The sequence below is a fragment of the Rousettus aegyptiacus genome, unplaced genomic scaffold, assembly GCF_014176215.1.
Source record: "Rousettus aegyptiacus isolate mRouAeg1 unplaced genomic scaffold, mRouAeg1.p scaffold_m13_p_1, whole genome shotgun sequence".
NCBI lineage: Eukaryota > Metazoa > Chordata > Mammalia > Chiroptera > Pteropodidae > Rousettus > Rousettus aegyptiacus.
In genome coordinates, this window is record NW_023416284.1 from 146,596,399 (window position 1) to 146,613,158 (window position 16,760).

The 16,760-nt window shown below is 43.2% G+C and overlaps 1 protein-coding gene across 1 annotated transcript in view; it reads right to left on the reverse strand.

The window, feature by feature from the left end:
- Positions 1-1,417: 1,417 nt before the first annotated feature.
- Positions 1,418-16,760, reverse strand: part of TRAF3IP2 (TRAF3 interacting protein 2) — a 38,802-nt gene continuing 23,459 nt past the window's right edge. The window contains exons 4-9 of the mRNA XM_016136997.2: positions 15,243-15,421; positions 13,137-13,225; positions 9,097-9,165; positions 7,974-8,090; positions 4,440-4,514; positions 1,418-2,001 (exon numbers count right to left, since the gene is read on the reverse strand). Coding sequence (XP_015992483.2) covers positions 1,855-2,001; positions 4,440-4,514; positions 7,974-8,090; positions 9,097-9,165; positions 13,137-13,225; positions 15,243-15,421 — 676 coding nt within the window. The 3' untranslated portion in view covers positions 1,418-1,854. The remainder of the gene's footprint in view (positions 2,002-4,439; positions 4,515-7,973; positions 8,091-9,096; positions 9,166-13,136; positions 13,226-15,242; positions 15,422-16,760) is intronic.

The window sequence follows — 16,760 nt, forward strand, 5'->3', positions numbered from 1 at the left end:
TGATATTTGTGCTCATCAGATTTCACAGAAACTTCAGGGGTTAAACTTTCATCACTTGGCCAGGTGCGCGCGCGCGTGTGTGTATGTGTGTGTGTGTGCACACGCACGTGTACTTTTCACTTTTTTGCAACCAATGCTACCAGCTGCAACACTTTAATGACTATTTGTGGAACACCAGGGACCTTCCCTCATCATTCACCTGGGGTAGGAATAGTGGCTGAATGCTCAGGACAGGTCTCTGAAGGGAGGAAGGGCTAATAACATCACATTATTAAACCTCTGCAAACTAGAGACATTTCAGAGTAATAATTGTTGATGAATTTTATGTATAACTAAGCACAGAATCCTTAATGATGCTGTCACCTCCAAAAAATTAATAAAAAGAGAGAAAGAAGACTTGAAGTTTGTGTTTGAGGTGTTTTTAGGCATTTTGAGTTAATCTAAAAAGTCGGTCTGTTCTACTGGGTCTCAAATGCTATGAGCCTAAAGGTACTTGTCACTGAGTCATACAAATGAGTATTCAAGGTATACTAACTTTTCCTTTTTTTTTTTTTCTTTTTTTTAAGATATTCACTTTACCTGGTAGACATTTAGGTTATAGTATAAATAAAACTAGTGTTATTTGTGATTTATTAACAGAGTTTCTTAGTTATAGTTAGTATGTGTCTTTGCTATGGTGACAGAGAAGGGTTGAACTATCTCATAGCAAATTGAGCCTTAAGATATAGAAGACTGAATATATATATTAGTTTATTCTTTGGACAACAGATGAGCAAGATACATATTTTGTTTTCCTAGAAATTTTAATATGAGGGTATTGTTGAAGATACTCTGTTAAGAAAATGTAATTTCATCCATCCCCTGGGACATATATTATAAAAATGAAAACTCAGTCATTCCTGTAAGAGTATTTAGTATTTAAGTCCTAGACCTGAAAGCTTTTAGGGTCATTGGAGATGCTTTTTTTTGTCCGTGTCATTCTATAAACAAATCCCCAGAGTTTCAGAAAAGTGAAAGGACTTGCTTAAAGTCACACGGCTAGGTAGAGCCAAGGCTAGAACACAGGCCTCCCAAACCACAATTTTAACCTGTATTATACATCCCCTGTCACTTCATACAATAGACACATATTTTTACACAGACAGCTGGACCCTAAGAACTATGATTCTATTTGGAATTATGGTCATGTGTTGTACAAAGATGTTTTATTAAAAAGTTCTCCTGCATGAATAAAACTTTCAAGATTATTACAAAAGGCATCGTTTAACTATCTGGCTTTAATCCTTTAATACAATATTGTCTGTTACCTTTATCTAATTTATATCTAAGGGGCTTTATTGATGTCCCTGGAAGCAACCGTTCTTCTTATTATAAATTATTATATATCTATCTGCTTTGAGATAAGTGAGACACAGTCTTACAAAAGAGTAAACATTTTATTATTTGTACACGAATCCATTTTGTCTGAGGCCACACAAGCCTCTGGTGATCTCACAAAAGAAGTCTTAAGCAACAGGAGGGTGTTTGTGGTCATTTACATTTATTGCAGCATCACTAATATGATCTACTTGCTAAGCAGTGAGAGGCCAAGAATGGATGCATCAGACTGTCAGGAGGAACGGGCAGTGGGTATAAGAAGCAGGGAATACAGAGCAGCCATGGCCTGTTTCAAGACAGGATGTTTGCAGGATGAAGAATACTCTGCAGAACAGGTTTTCTGGGGTTGAAGGGCCCCTCAGGGAGGCACTGAAAACAAATACCCGTGAACGCGGCCAACCAGCCTCAGCTAGAAGAGTGTCTGTTAGAACAGGCCCCAGATATGGCATGGCCCCAATGATTCGGGGATGGAGGGTGTCACAAGGGTACCACCTGAAGGGTTGGCAGAGGCCCCCGGGGAGGAGCCACATACTCTTCCTCTCTGAGCAGCCTCAGCAGGATGTGTTTTTTATTCTTGGGCCAGCTGTAGACGTGAGTGTTCTGAAGCCAGGTGGGCACGTGCTCCTATGAGAGAGAGGATGACAGGAGCAAAAACCATTAGGGAAAAACCTGGGTTCCAGATCCCAGGCTCAGTTCCCAAACATCTATGGCTTTCCCTTCACGGCCGTTTCCTACCAAACAGTCCTGGGGGTTGCTTTTGGAAGGGGTTAGCATGTGACGTGCTCTTGGATTCGGGTGCAAGCTGTATGTTTCATTATGGAAACCACATGTGCGCAGCATTTTCTGTCAGTCTCCCAGGCTACCTGCCCTTTGCATTTCAACGTGCTTTTCACCACCCTCACATAAAAGGGGTAGGACTGAGGTCACGCAGAGTGATGCGAATTCCCTTGTTGCTTCGTAAGAAGTATGCCAAGGCTGTGGGCTTAATCTAATTCATTATCCTTTCACTCCAGCCACAGGTCTGGCCTGCAGTAAAAGGATCCCCCCAGACCTCAGTTATCAGGCAAAGGCAGAACCTGTGAGCTTGGGATCGGGGTGGGGCGTATGTGTGTGTGTGTGGGGGTGCAGTTCCAGACTGCCCTCACAGAGTGGACATGCTGTGAGGGAAAGACAGATAACAAAAGAGTAAAAGGTATAGCGTGTTCATTGGTGCTATATGTTATGGAGAAAAATAAAACAGAGAAAAGGGATAAGGCAGTGCTGGGGCTAGATGAAAGATTTGCAGTTCATAGAGAGTTAAGGAAGAGAGCGGAGGGAGCAAGCCTTGTGGAGGTCTGAGTCCAGGCCGAAGGAAGGGCCAGTGCAGACGCTGTGGTGGGAGAGCGCCTGGCCTATTGAAGGAGCAACAAGGCCAGTGTGGCTAGAGAAGAGTGAGCGAGACGGAGGAGGTGAGGAAGTCTGGAAGTAGAGGGGGCAGAGTCAGACAGGGCGGGTGCGGTTTTCTCTGAGTAGATGGCACTCCTTTGGGGCTTGCAGGATGAGCTTAGAAGTGGCACCTGCTATGTCTCACGCATCATGCTGGGTATTGATGATGCCCAAACAAAAAAGGCAGTTACTTCCATGAAGAGTTCATAGTCTTATGATGGAGTCAAAAATATAAAGAAAAATAAATTATTTTCTAGGCGATGGTGTACCCCAGGGGACAGGCGGTGGGAGCAGTCTGCCCTGAGCACAGGCAACACAGGGATTGTCTGAAGAAGTTTTAAAAACATTAATAAAACCAAGTAAAAGTTGGTCTGCTTTTTCTATCACTATGCTCCAGTAATTTTAAACAATTATTCCCAGTGCCTCCACCCCAGCCACATACCATTGACTCAAAGTTCTATATTAAGAGCTCTCAAGAGAGGTCCAATTCAATATATGGGGGAAGAGACTGGGTAATACAAGGATAAACAAGAGTTCACTAGACAGACAAGTGCACTGCAAGCAGAGGGACCAGAAAGTGCCAAGGCGTATGTGAGGGCATGTCGAAATAGTCCAGTACAACCAGGGCGTACAGCCATCCATGCACACGGTGATAAGAGAGAAGGCTGAGCAACCGAGCACAAATCTCCTTTAAGGGGCCTCATATACTATGCGAGGAAAGGTGGATACGATCTCACAGTCACATATAGTGGGAAAGCACCGTGAAATTTCTAAACTGGAGATAGATCAGACCTACATTTTGGACATTCCTCTTTGATGGCAGAGCAGAAGATGGCCACTCTAGGGTCAAAGTGGAGACGGGAAGACCATTAAGAAGATCTTGCAGTGAGAGCAACGAGAGCCCGGGCAAGGGCTGGAAAGGCATACCATCGAGCAGGGTGTGAACTGTGCAACCCTAGAGTCCCTTTCACATAAATTGAACCCTCCCTCACCCAGGGCAGAAGTCTCAATGCAGTTCTGGCATCCAGGGATCCTGCAGGGTGACGCTGGGCCTGAGCTCAGGGTGCTGTGGTCTGACTCGCAGGACATTTACTACACTACTGCCTCCCTTTGCCAAGCCAGGCGCAAGGCCTCAGATGGCTTTTGCCCCCATTTCACAGACCCACTGGCATGTCCTTCTGGGAAAAAAAAATTCCTCATCTGAACCACAGCAAAGTTCACTTTGGTAATTGTGTAGATTTAATTCTTGTATTCTACAGTTTTGAGAGCTGAACTATATGCAAAAAACTCCCGTGGAATAGCCAGCAAAAAAAAAAAAAAAAAAGTACACATCTTGACTTTCATGTACAAGAGATAAGAAGTATCAGATGAACAGTCTTTTTCTCTCATGAGTTTAAACACAAACTACTTCTTTGTGTGTAATGGCTGTTTGAACAATTAGGACGAGATGGTCTATTAGATAATGCTTTAAAACTTTCCCGATTCATGTTGCTGAACTGAGTGGTACAAGTCGTTGATCTTTCCTATAACCACTGTTATCTCTAAGGAGCAATAAAGAGTTGACGAGGTTTTTCACTTAAAATCCCAGATGGCAAACACAGCAAAGCTTGAATTCTAAGGTTTGTTTGTTTGTTTACCTTCTTAGCATTTGGGAAGAGCACAGGGATGAATCTGAAATTCATGCTTCCTTGTTTTATGAACTCGATCTGCATCTGGAACAGAACAAATTGAGGGTTTAATTTCAGGAACAAAGATGAGGTGTTAGTGGTACCCATGATCACCCAAGCCTACACAGTATCTTTATTCTAATTTCCTTATTTGAGTGCCACACACTTAAAATTGTAAGCCCATTACACATCTATGCCATTCACTCATTCACCACTCATTTATCAAAGGCTTATTATAAGTCATGCTCTGTGCTAGACTTTGGGTTTCAAGGAATAGGATACCTTCCAGGGTCTACTGAGCTGGCTTGCATCAGCTCACAAAAGCTGGATGTGTGCCTCTTCCCAATTCTGTGTTCAGTGACTTCACACTGGTTGCTCGAAGTTGGCCATGGTGAGAGTATTTGTACCATGGAAATAAACAAATGCTACAAATCAGGATTTTTTTTTTTTTTTGAGAACCAGTTTACCAGAACACCACCTATACAATTGCTATCCTTACAAAGCCAGCAGTTTAGCGAGCAGTCAGAAAGATAAATTACCAACTTCAGTGCCGTGTAAAAAGTTTTAACAAATTGCTGTGGAAGCCCCCAAAATGGAGGCCATCCATTCTACATCAGTGCTTTGAAGGATAGTTACAAGGGAGGTGTCATTTGGATACTAAAAGAAGAATTTGGTAGGACAGGGAAAATGGGATACAGGGGAAAGACATTCTCAGCAGAGGAAAGAGCATGAGTACATGTTTGGAGGCGTGGAAGGATGTTAGTGGGTTGGGACTGGCTAGTAATGCATTAGAGCTAGAGCCCAGAATGGGCTTGGGAGGGAGCAGAAGATGAGGCTGGGAAGTCAATTGTGAAGAGCTCAGTCTGCCAAGTGTTAGGCTTCCCACACCAGTTCCAATTCGCTCTGACACTGCAGTGGCCCAAAAAGATTTAGCTGCCAAGAACTCTATCAAAACCAGAATTTTCAATATGAGAGGAGCCAGCGTCTTTCAAATCCTGTGACCAGCACAAAGTTTTCAGTCCTCTGATGACAAGGAGATGAGGAATTATGTGTTCCCAACTATTTCATCTTCCAATTGATTTTTATTACTGAGGAGTCTTCATTGTGCGTGGGAATGAAAACAGAACTGAGAAGAATGTGACAGTGGTGATGACTTGTTGTTGAAATCACCAGAGAAACCACTCATGAACATACACTCCTACGTACTCACACTTACTTACATACACACAATCGCACAACACACACAGATTCTCCACGAAGTGTTTTCTCAGAACCACCTCCTTTTAAAAAATCAGAAGACAACACTAAACACATATTTTAAAATGACTCAAGTACCATGCAGCTAAAAGCACAAACCACACCAGTACAAACACATAAAAAGGAAGGGTTTAGGGTTTATAAGTTAAAAATGAAGAACTGGAGTTAGTTTCTGACTTCTAGGACATTATATACTGTAACATTTTATTTGTTCACTGAACTACTCTATGTAGGGGCCAGCCAGCAGGGGTGTGTGTTTTTATCTCATATTTCCAGATATTGGCTTCCTGTGAAGTCATTAGCTCTATAAGGTAGTTACTCCTGGTACCTCTTCACTCCCTCTATCTTGGAGTTTTCTGCTGCTGAGAAGGGACTAGGAAGGAAGCCAGGTGAGGAGAAGGCACGTCTGTATCTGGCCTCTTCAATTCCTTCAGTGATGAGGAAGGAAGGGCCCAAGCCACAGTTGCTCCAAGAAACCAGGTTTGGAGACAATCTAGTTCATAGCTGGGCACAGCCAGACAGGCTCTGGGGTTGAGCTGTGTATTGCTGTCTGGCATTGCTACACACCAGCAGAGCTTGGCAGGTTTCTCCAGGGACTGGCAGGGACCTGGAGCCCTTCCCACACACCAGCTGTCAGCTCCCGGGACTGGCAGTTCCTAGAGATGCAGACAGGACATCAAGTGCTTTGGGATCATACACACATACAGCAGATAGCCAAGGGATGGCAGCCCCCAGAGACGGCCATGACCTTTTAGGGCAGAAATGGTACCTTTCCTGGGTTTGGCCCTTGGGCTCTCAGACTGGGAGAGAATGGAATAGGAAGGAAACATGTCTCCTGACTGCTTGGCCTTATTCTTTGTCCTCACCATCTTGCTTCAGCTTTTACTTTGGCTTGGCTCTGAGCTCAAATAAATAGTCGGCCCATGGGAGAAGAGGAGACAGAGACCCTAAACGCCCCCTCGCCCCCCCCCCCGCCCCCGCCGACCGCTCTCGTTCTGTGGTCCTGACCCACAGGATGGGCCTGAGTTAAGCTGGCTTCCCTCAAGGTAAATCTGTAAGTCCCTGAATGCCCAACTGCCTCCTGCCTTGTGCTGCTACTTATTCCATCTGGACCACTTCTGCTTCCTGTTCCACCCTCCCGGCCTAGTCAGTGATCCTTAACGCCCATCGCAGTCACCTTCCCACACTGTGGAATGTTAGGGCTGAAATGGAGCTTACAAGCTTTGGCCCAGTGATTTTCAAGTCTTTGTAAATTTCAGAATCCTTGGTAAACAAACAATCCTGAGAAAGACAGACCAGCTCTGGCTGAGGTAGTGTGGGAGGCCCCAGAGCACCTGTGCCCGCAGCACAGATGAGCACCCATTAGGGACTCTACGGGACAGTTTGAGAGTCACAAGTCTAGTGAGCATCTGAGTCCAGCAGGAACCGTCTCCATGGTGTCTCCATGATCATGGGAAGCAGGAAGATTGCTTGCCCATAAAACAGCCGGTTCCAAAGCCGAGTGATATTTCAGTCAGAATATTTTATCAGATGCTGAGTAAGTCTAACTCCACCAAAATTTTACTCACTGACCAGGCCCCATAGTTCAGTGTGGCAGTGGGCCCTTGCTCATCTATCATGAGCTAAGAACAACTGCTTCCCCTGATTGAGCATCTGATATATGCCATACACCTCACAAACATTTAATCTTCATAATAGTGCTGTAAGTATTAGTGACCCATTTTATCAATAGGGACATGGAGGCACAAAGAGGTTTACGCAGTCAGCCCATAGTTACACACCTCCACATGAGGAAGCTGAATGTGAACCAGGGCTATCTGACACAACAGCCTGAGTCCCTTTCACTAGGCTGCTCTGCCTCTCTGAAAGGCAGGGGTCAGGACAGGATATAGACGCAGGAGCCTCGCTCCTCACGGCCCCATTTCTCACCCCTCTTAGGACTTCGTACTTGTCGGTAAACAACTGAGCCAGCGGGGCACTGCTTTCCAGCGTCTTGGAACTTAGAGGTCACAGATTAATATCCCCTTGTCACTACTGATAGGAACACTGAGTCCCAGGGGTGTGGTGGCTTGCTCAGATTCCAAAGGTAGATGGAGCTGAACCCACATCCCCCTCTCTTGCCAATATCCCCCTCTTCACCCATGATTATGCTGCCTTCAGTTGGTCTCTAGTGAAGGACAGGCCTTCATGGAAGAAAGAGCCCGCACCCGAGGGCCGGTGGGGTGCTGTGGTTCCCTCTCCACTCACCATTCTGTGAATGTACTTGGTATGTAAGCCATGCTCATCCTCGTCCAGCTGCGACTCGGCGCCTTCCACATCCTGTTTGTATTTGGGGCTGATTGCTACGATTATCATCACTGTCTTCTGTTAATGAGAAGGAGAAAGCATGTTTATGACAGTGTAAAGTGTGGTCCATTTGGTGACGGCAGGCTGGAACCTGGCCAGCGGGACCGTAAGCGTTCTCTGACACACTCGAGGGTGGAGGGCTGGGCTCCTTCTCCGTGGAAAGTGAGAGGCACTGGCTCCCACTTGGGCAGACTCCTGTCTTCCCTTTTCCTCTGTCTCCCTCCACGGCTCCCTTCTAACACACAGAGCAAATGGCTGCGAGAGGAGTTCTCTTAAATGGATGCAGTTTTGCCCACCCTTTTCCACAACCATCACTAATAAACGTCTAATGAAAGCCTAAATCACTAAGTGATTCTGTATCGTGGCAAAAAGGCTCTGCGACACCAGTGATGAAATACCCCCTCCCTACCGCGGGTGGATCCAAGCTGCCAGTTACTGCACTCCTGACTGCCCTGCTTGTGGCATGTACGCGTTAGCACAGTCAGGAGGACCAGAGCCTTCAGCACAAAGCAGACGTCAGGCTGCAGACAAAAGGAAAAGCCACAAAACCCCAGCCTGCTGAGACTCTGTCCCCCACTGCTCCCTCCAAAAGAAGCAGCTGAAGCACCGACATGGACACGCTGGCAGCAATCAATTTCTATCTTGTTAAAGCACAAAGTGCCGGGGAAAGCTCTTCAGTCCAATCCTACAAAACACTTGGGGTGGCCGCAGATTAAATTGAATTCTGCCGCTCGCTCCCCACTCCTGCCTTCATTTCCTCCTTTCCTATTCTGGTCCAAAAATTGTTTGCTCTGATTGTTATCAACCACCTGTGTCTGGTTTGACCGTTTACTTCCTGCCTGCCCATGTCCAGGAGGGCGACCTCGTCCTTCCTTTCCAAGTCTTTGCGCGGCTGCCAACAAGGGAGGCTTTGTTGGGATTTTCTCAGCTTTGGGCTTGGTGGGTATGCCAGTGCTCCTTTCATAAAATAACTTCACAAGCTCATTGTCTTTCTCACCAGAAAGTAAATTCAGAATGTACTTACATCTCTAAGGTAGCGTTCCATCCACTTAATGATATCGATGCCTCGGATTCTATCCTCAAATATGTCAATCTACAAAAAAAAAAAAAAAAAAAAAAAAAGATGCGGAATGAGAAACTTTCTCTAGATGCAAAGTACAAGAAAACACAAGAGACTACATACATTTAAAACTGAAGAACTTATTAATGCTTTGTTCAGGGAGGTGCATGTAAGTCTAAAAAACAAAGTACAATTTTCTTAAAATGTTCCCTATTTCAATATTAGTAGGCATTTAAATATTTAATATCCATAATGAGGATATGGTGGCATGCATCAAAATGTATCTTTGCCTACACAATAGTTATGTTTTAAAAATCTGAGAGACCACCAAGTTGGATGCAAGCCAGCAATATACAATAAATAATAAATATCTATAATTTGAAAGGCAAACGTGATTCTAGAACATTTTAATGGATGCATGGCGTGTAAGTATTGAGATACAATTATGGTGCTTTACTTGCATTAACCAGGCCATTATTATGGTATTATGTCCAGTTACAATCTATATGTTTAAAAGGAATTGTATGAAACTTGGAGCAAATCCAAGGAACTGTCACAAAAATAATTACAGAGATGGTGGGGAAAAGGTTTATGATGAAAATCAAGAAGTAAGACTCTCAGGCCTTGAAGACTGATACTAATTATCAAGTCTTTGAATGAATATTGAAAGGAGAGAAAAGACGGATATTTTATGTTTTACAAAAAAAAATCAAATAAGAAGGCCTTTCTTTCTTGGGCTCAGGCTTGTCCTGTAGCCAGAAAATAATGTGTGTGTAAAGGTGCTCTTGATCGGAAGGAGGATTTTATATTGGAATGGGTGACTTGGGGAGAGTATCTTTGAGGAGGGGTTAATTGATCCAGTCACACTGCTCCCAGATCAGTTGTCCTAAACGTCACTCTGTTTTTTAGGGCCGATCACATCCCAGGCATTCAGCCAGCTTCCCATACCACCTCTGATCCAGCCTTGCCTCTCTTTTCCCCATATGCTCTGCCTGCTCTACTCCCCACACTGGTGTCCCTGCGCTGCACCCAAAAAGCAGAGTGCAGGGCCCCACTGCTCTCTGAATTCTCCCTACGCATTGATTTCCTCCTCCTTACCTCACCAAGCTCTACTCCAGAGGTCCCAAACCCCCTGTGCCACAGACGGATACCCTTCTGTGGCCTGTTAGGAACCAGGCCACACAGCAGGAGGTGAGCAGCGGGCCAGTGAGCAAAGCTTCATCTATATTTGCAGCCACTCCCTAGCGCTAGCATAACCGCCTCAGCTCTACCTCAGATCATCAGGCATTAGATTCTCATAGGAGCACTAGTCCCTAGTTCCAAAAAGGTGGGGACTACTGCCCTGTCCCATTGTGACCACTGGTGGTACTGGACAATTGACACATTATTATAACATTCTTTCATTTACCAAATGTCTCATTTATGTCTGCCTTATCTCTTCAACTTAGTTCCGAGCTTCCTATGGAACTAGATTGTACTTCATTACACGAAACTGTCAAATGTATACAGTACATAATACAAGTTTGGAATATGTTTTTTCACTGATGAAACACAAAAAATAGAATGGCACTCCTTTTGGTTTGGATGACCGTTTCTTAGTTTAAAATGTCTGAAGGCCAATGACTACATTAAGTAACCTTGAGAAAGCTTTTGTAGCTCTCTGTGACTGTGTCAGTAATCTATTTGTATTATACAAGACAGAAGCATTATAATGTTGGGGCTGAGAAGAGACAGACAGCTTAACTCTGTTCATGGTTCTATGATTGGCTTCTGCACTTCCCACTTGCATGCATTTGGAAATGTTACTAAAACTCTCTAAGCCTTACTATCTTCATTTGTAATATGTGCTTAGTAGACCTACTTCCTAGGGTGGTTGTGAGGATTAAAATGAGTTAATAGGGAAAAGTCATGTCATAATGCCAGGCATGATGTAAGTACTCGATAAATGATTGCTGCTGCTGCTGCTGCTGCCGCCGTTGTTGTTATTATTATTATTCTAGCATCTAAATTATTCCCTGCTGCAGAGGTGAACATTCTGAGAATCACAATATGCTGGATATCTTCCATTTGTCTCTCCAGATCTCTGACAAATTCCACAGCTTCTGTCAGGCCGATTTCTCCACATAGGTACTGTTATGGGCCAAATTGTGCCCCCTAAAATTCATACATTGAAGTCTTAACCCCCAGTGCCTCAGAATGTGACTGTATTTGGAGATAGAAGTAATTACCTTTATTGAGGTAATTAAGGTAAACGTGATCATATGAGTGGTTCAATGGGACTGATGTCCTTATAAATGGAGATTAGGACACGTAGAGAAAAGACCAGGTGAAGACCGAGGGAGAATATGGTCATCTACAAGCAAAGGAAGAAGCTTCAGAATGAAATCAATCCTGCCAAAACCTTGATCTTGAACTTCTAGCCTCTAGAACTGTGAAGAAATACATTTCTGTTGAAGCCGCCTGCCTGTGGTACTTTATGGCAGCCTAGCAAACCAGTGTAGCCACCCTCTTCAGGTGGCAGTAACCACTGGCCCCTTGCCTCTTTAGACCCAGGGGAGCTAACAACTCCCTGCTTTATTTGCTTGTTGCAGGATATTACACAATCTCTGTGAATTCGCTAAAACCTACCTAGAGCTTTGAAAATAATACCTTTTTAAAACTCTCCTTAAGTTATCAATTAAGTTTTTTCTTCACAAAGGGGATCTTAATGTATCAATCTGGTAATGTAGCTGTCGGGACTGGACTCTGTGATTTTACCACAAGTCTTCATAGTGATGAGGGTCAGGGAGAGATTTAAATTCTTCCTAAGCAGCCCCTGAGTGTAAAGGTCACAAAAACCTGTCCTCTTCTCCAGGGGCGATCTGTATGCTTATTTGGAAAGGACCAAAAGTAAGATCTTTTCTGAAATGTTGGCTTATGTCCTGTAATTTGATTTTATGTCATGGTTACACAGTGCTTTTTTATTCCAGAAATAAGAAATAGAACTGTTGTCACGAATAAATTGTATGCTTCTAAAAACTTTTAGACAGTTCCATTTTTAAAAAAAAAAATTATAGAGTAAAGAAAAAATTCAAGTAAAAACTCCTGTTAAATAATGTTAAATAATCTTTAAAATTGGCATTTAGTTACTAGTTACTAGGTATTCCCTCTTTATCCTTTGACATTTGTATTCACAGATATTTCCCTTAATTTTTCGCTGCTCTCTAGAATTCACTGTCACTAAATACCCAGAGGAGGCCTCAGTGTTTGAGGAAAGCCAGTCCTTTAAGTAGGCTCCTGTGGAATTTTATTTATCCTAAAGAAAAACTTACATGGCTTTAAGCCGTGCTGTTGCAAAGCACTACAGGGCGATTTGAGGAGTGTGCGCTTCTTCAGATTCCTTGGGCCAAGATCATGGTGAGCTGCAGGATCGGGCTGTCTACCTCCCCTAGAACCAGACCAGCTGAGAACCGGGCCCTGCGGTCCCTGTCCAGAAGCGTGACTGCTGCATCATGGTGTGGCATGGCAGCTGTGCTCTCTGGGGGACCCGGGCTGCAGGGATTCTGCTTCCAACCTCACAGCCCAGTGCCCAAAAAAAGAAACTTGTAAAATAAGCAGGTGGCCAGTAAAGCCTGCTGCCTCCTGCATCACAGGAAGCACAACCAAAGTAGGTATGATTGGTGAAAAAGGGCGAAAGTACGAAGTACAGCAGGAGGCTGGCGTTTCCTTCAGGCCGGGGAGGGGGAGCGGGGGCAGCTGAGTATGTGGTCGGCGTAAACGCCCTCCTGGCTGTACAGAGGCACTGAGGAGTCATTTAAAAAGTATTCAGGAAAAACATGTTGGAGACTATATAGTTTAAAATTTAGAAGATAATTACCTAAATTTATAAGCATTTAGTTTACAATCATATACATCAAATAATGTAGTTTAAAACATCCACAGTTACTTATACTTTTCTGCTTTTGCTTTTCTTCTCCTTCTACTCACTTTAAGTGTTTGGTCTTCAATTTGGATAAAATACTTACTGCGGTTTGGAAGCCATTTACCAACAAAAAGTTCACGAATTTCACCACCTCCATGGCTGTGTCCATAGAATAAGTGATAAAGACCTTCCCTAAGAGAGATTTTTCACATTTATTAGAAACTAGTCAAATAATAATAATTACATTCTGAACAACACTTGTATGCAATGTCTTTTGTTCTTCTAGAACAATAGAGAGAAACCTCCCGCATGGGGGTTGGTCTAAGGGCTTATGCCTGCAGCAGTGTGGATTACAGTCCTTAGGAGGCCCACAAGAGCTGGGGGCCTGTCTAAGGGCATGCACACTCACTGCTCAGGGTGCATGGGAAGATGAGGCACAGGGGAGAGTACTGGCAGGCTGAGACAAGCCGGGGAGGTCTTTTGAAAAACCACATGATGCATTAACAAAACATCCTTCACCCAGAACCTGTGGGTCCTTAAGATAGGGCCACCATGTGATTTCTTAGAGACACTTGGCACTGTGCCTAAGGAATACTCTCACGGCAGGCCAAGAAGCTGAGTCTGGCTAAGGGGCCACCCCACAGTGTCCTCTTTTGATCTCATGATGCTCTCTGCTGTCCAAGAGCGAGTGAGGGGAGGGGAAAAATAGTTCCCCTCCCCCTCATCCACTCACTGGCCAGGAAGCTGGAGTAGACTAAAGTGCAACTCAGAAATGGTAGTAAAACTTCAGCAGCTTGAAAGAGATGCTGCCTCTGGGTGGCTCAGCATCCCTGACCCCTCACTCCTCCCTAGGTCAGCCTAGAGCAACAGACTGTATTGTGTCCACATTTGACCCAGTCAGCCTGAGAACTAGTATTCTCTCAGGCTTACACCTTGGGGAAATTATCTGGCTAGCATGTTAATGTGATAGATGAAAAATCTCTGTGAGTTGGATTTAGTCTGGAATGGACCCCCTAAATCTCAGAAAGCCCCTGGGGCAGAGAGTGGAGAAGAAATGGAAGTTGGAGAGAAAACAAGTCTGTCTGTATTCATCTATGCTTAGGCTCTTGTTTTTTGAAAACACACCTTTCAAATGGTCCAATTGGCTCATTAAGCAGCCAGGCATATTGATGACACTCAATTAATTTTTTTTTTCCTAATATTCAACCAGTTCCTATGTAAGAAATTTAGGACTCCCTTTATAGATTATGGTAAGATAAATGTGATCTAAAAACCGACATGAGAACTATATCCTTTGCAGAGTAGTACCCATTCTTCGGAAATGCTCAAAATTAAAATCTGTAAGATTTTAAGAAGATTAACACATTTTTATGAGTAAAAAAAACAATGGATCATTGTAATAGAAATATTTTGAGTCCTAAATGACTTAAAAGCACAGATGCCCAATAGAAATTAGCAAATGCAAAGGGCTTAATTTTCAAGTTTGGTTCAAAGAAGTACCCAGATTTGGACAGGACTTTTTAGAATTACCTGAGCTTCTCTAGCAAGCACAACAGAATATAACAATTTTACAAGTAGTGGCTGTTTTCTTAAGATTTCTAGGACTTACTACCCTGGCTGACCTTAATATGAGAACATTTTGGTGATATTTCAGCATTTTCGTTTCTGGCTACAAAATGGGGAAAAAGAATCATCACCTGACACTTAGTCAAATGTTTCTTTAAATAAAAGTCTTAGTCTGCATCTGGTTCTAAGGCAGTACGGAGATTGTGACACTGATTTTTCCCAGCAAGATTGCTCATTCCTACAGGAAATGACCTCGTTCTTGATGGCTGCCGCTAATTTATGGTAAGACGCTAGGTCCCTGGCCAATACCACATGGACATCCAATCAATTTGCCCAGGGACAAGTCCACTCAAGAGCATCATTTAGAAGAGGGAAAAAGCATTGGGGTTATTTGTTGGAGTGTATGTTTAAGAAAATCTAGTGGTAAGCACTTTGTGAGTATTGGTGGTAGTGTCAGAATCACTAAAATCATTCATATGAAATGCTGGTCACTTTTTTTAGCAAAAGGCAAAAAAAAGGGAAATTTTATTTCACTGTGTTTATGATAAATATCCAAGATTATGGATGCATAATCATGAAGTACTCTCAAAGTATAAGCCTGGACAAGAAGAAGGAAAAGAAAAAAAAATTGTAAACAACTTACTCAGTTCTTCTGGCAAGTTGCTTGTTTTCAGAGTTCCCCTGGCTGGAGGGTTACTAGGGGGTCTAGGGACAGCAGCTGGAAATGGAGCTTGGGGACCCTGTGGTCTCAACTCTGCAGGACACTCCAAAGACTCCTCAGGAGCTCCAGCTCTCTTTAGTGGCTGGTTATACAGCTGGTCCCTGGAAAAGAATACATTTACAATAAAATGTTCATTTCTTTCTTTTTCTTTTTTTTTTTAACAAAGGCACATCTTGAGGAACAGAAAGGCTTTAAGAGCTCTGGGAAGTACCGGTGAGCTGCTTCCCTCCTCTGCTAACGTTTCTTTTTCTAAGCCAGAGGGACAAGGGCCAACTGCCACATGCAAGGGCCTGTGCTAGGGGTCAAAAAAGGTAAACAGGATGTGTTTTCTCAATTCAAGGACTGTCTAATTGGGAAGATAAGTCTCATGCACAAGGCAGTTAAGGGCACCAATAAAACACAGTATAATGGGTGACACATGAGGTTGATGTTATAGGCATTCAGATAACAAGACAGGATTTTTAGCTCCTGACAAATAACATTCAATTATGTATCAGAAAGTAGAAAAGGCCATATAGGTTTACAAGTATTTATGTTGTTAACATATGAATGGAAATCTGATTTTGAAGACCCTTTAAGAAAGTTTCTATCACACGGTTATATGGAATCTTTATTATTGTTTTAGTTGCCAGTATTCCTGTGAACATTCTGCTGAGAAGAACGATCAGATGCACTCATGTGATGTTTGGAAGGCAGAAGGAAATGGAAGCCAGGCTTCTGCCACTTCTGTGTTTTCTGTTGGTAAGTGCCATCAGGAGGTGTCGAGTTCCTTGGGAAGCATCCCAGTGTCCTGTGACCAGCTTCACAGTGTCAAGGTCAGGGCGTCCTTTTTTGGCCAGTGGAGATCTAGCAGGCACAGAATAGTTGCAGAGCTGGCAGTTACCTGATTCTGGATTGTACTATGGTAGCATGGTCTAAAATGGAGAGTTCCGCTGGGGTTCTGATCCTCTGCCTCTCTGACTGTGACAGAGGAAGCAGCCTCTTTGGTGTACTGTTGTGTGGTGTTGCTCTGAAATCATTCCTAGAAATCCTCCAGCTTCCAACAATTGTATAAGTACTCAGTTCCCAAGTTAAGTTCCTTCTGCTTAAAATAACTAGAGTCGTTTCTGTTTTCTGTATTTGAATCCTAACTGATAAGGGGACTAAAACTGTGTCTGTAATGTTGTATTTCTTAAAAAAACTCTGAAGCAAATGTGGCATTATGTGAACATTTAAAAAATCTAAGTAGTGGACGTGGATGTTTGCTATTGGTTGTGTGTTTGAGATTATTTTATATTTTAAATTTTAAAAAATGTTTTGATTACAAAAATCTACATGTATATTCCAAGTTTTTCTAGATTGTTGCCTATATTTTCATAGTTTTATCCAAAAGAGTAATCAGAAATTCTGAAAGGCTTATGTAATAGGATTTTAAATAAAATTACACAGAATCTCAACTAT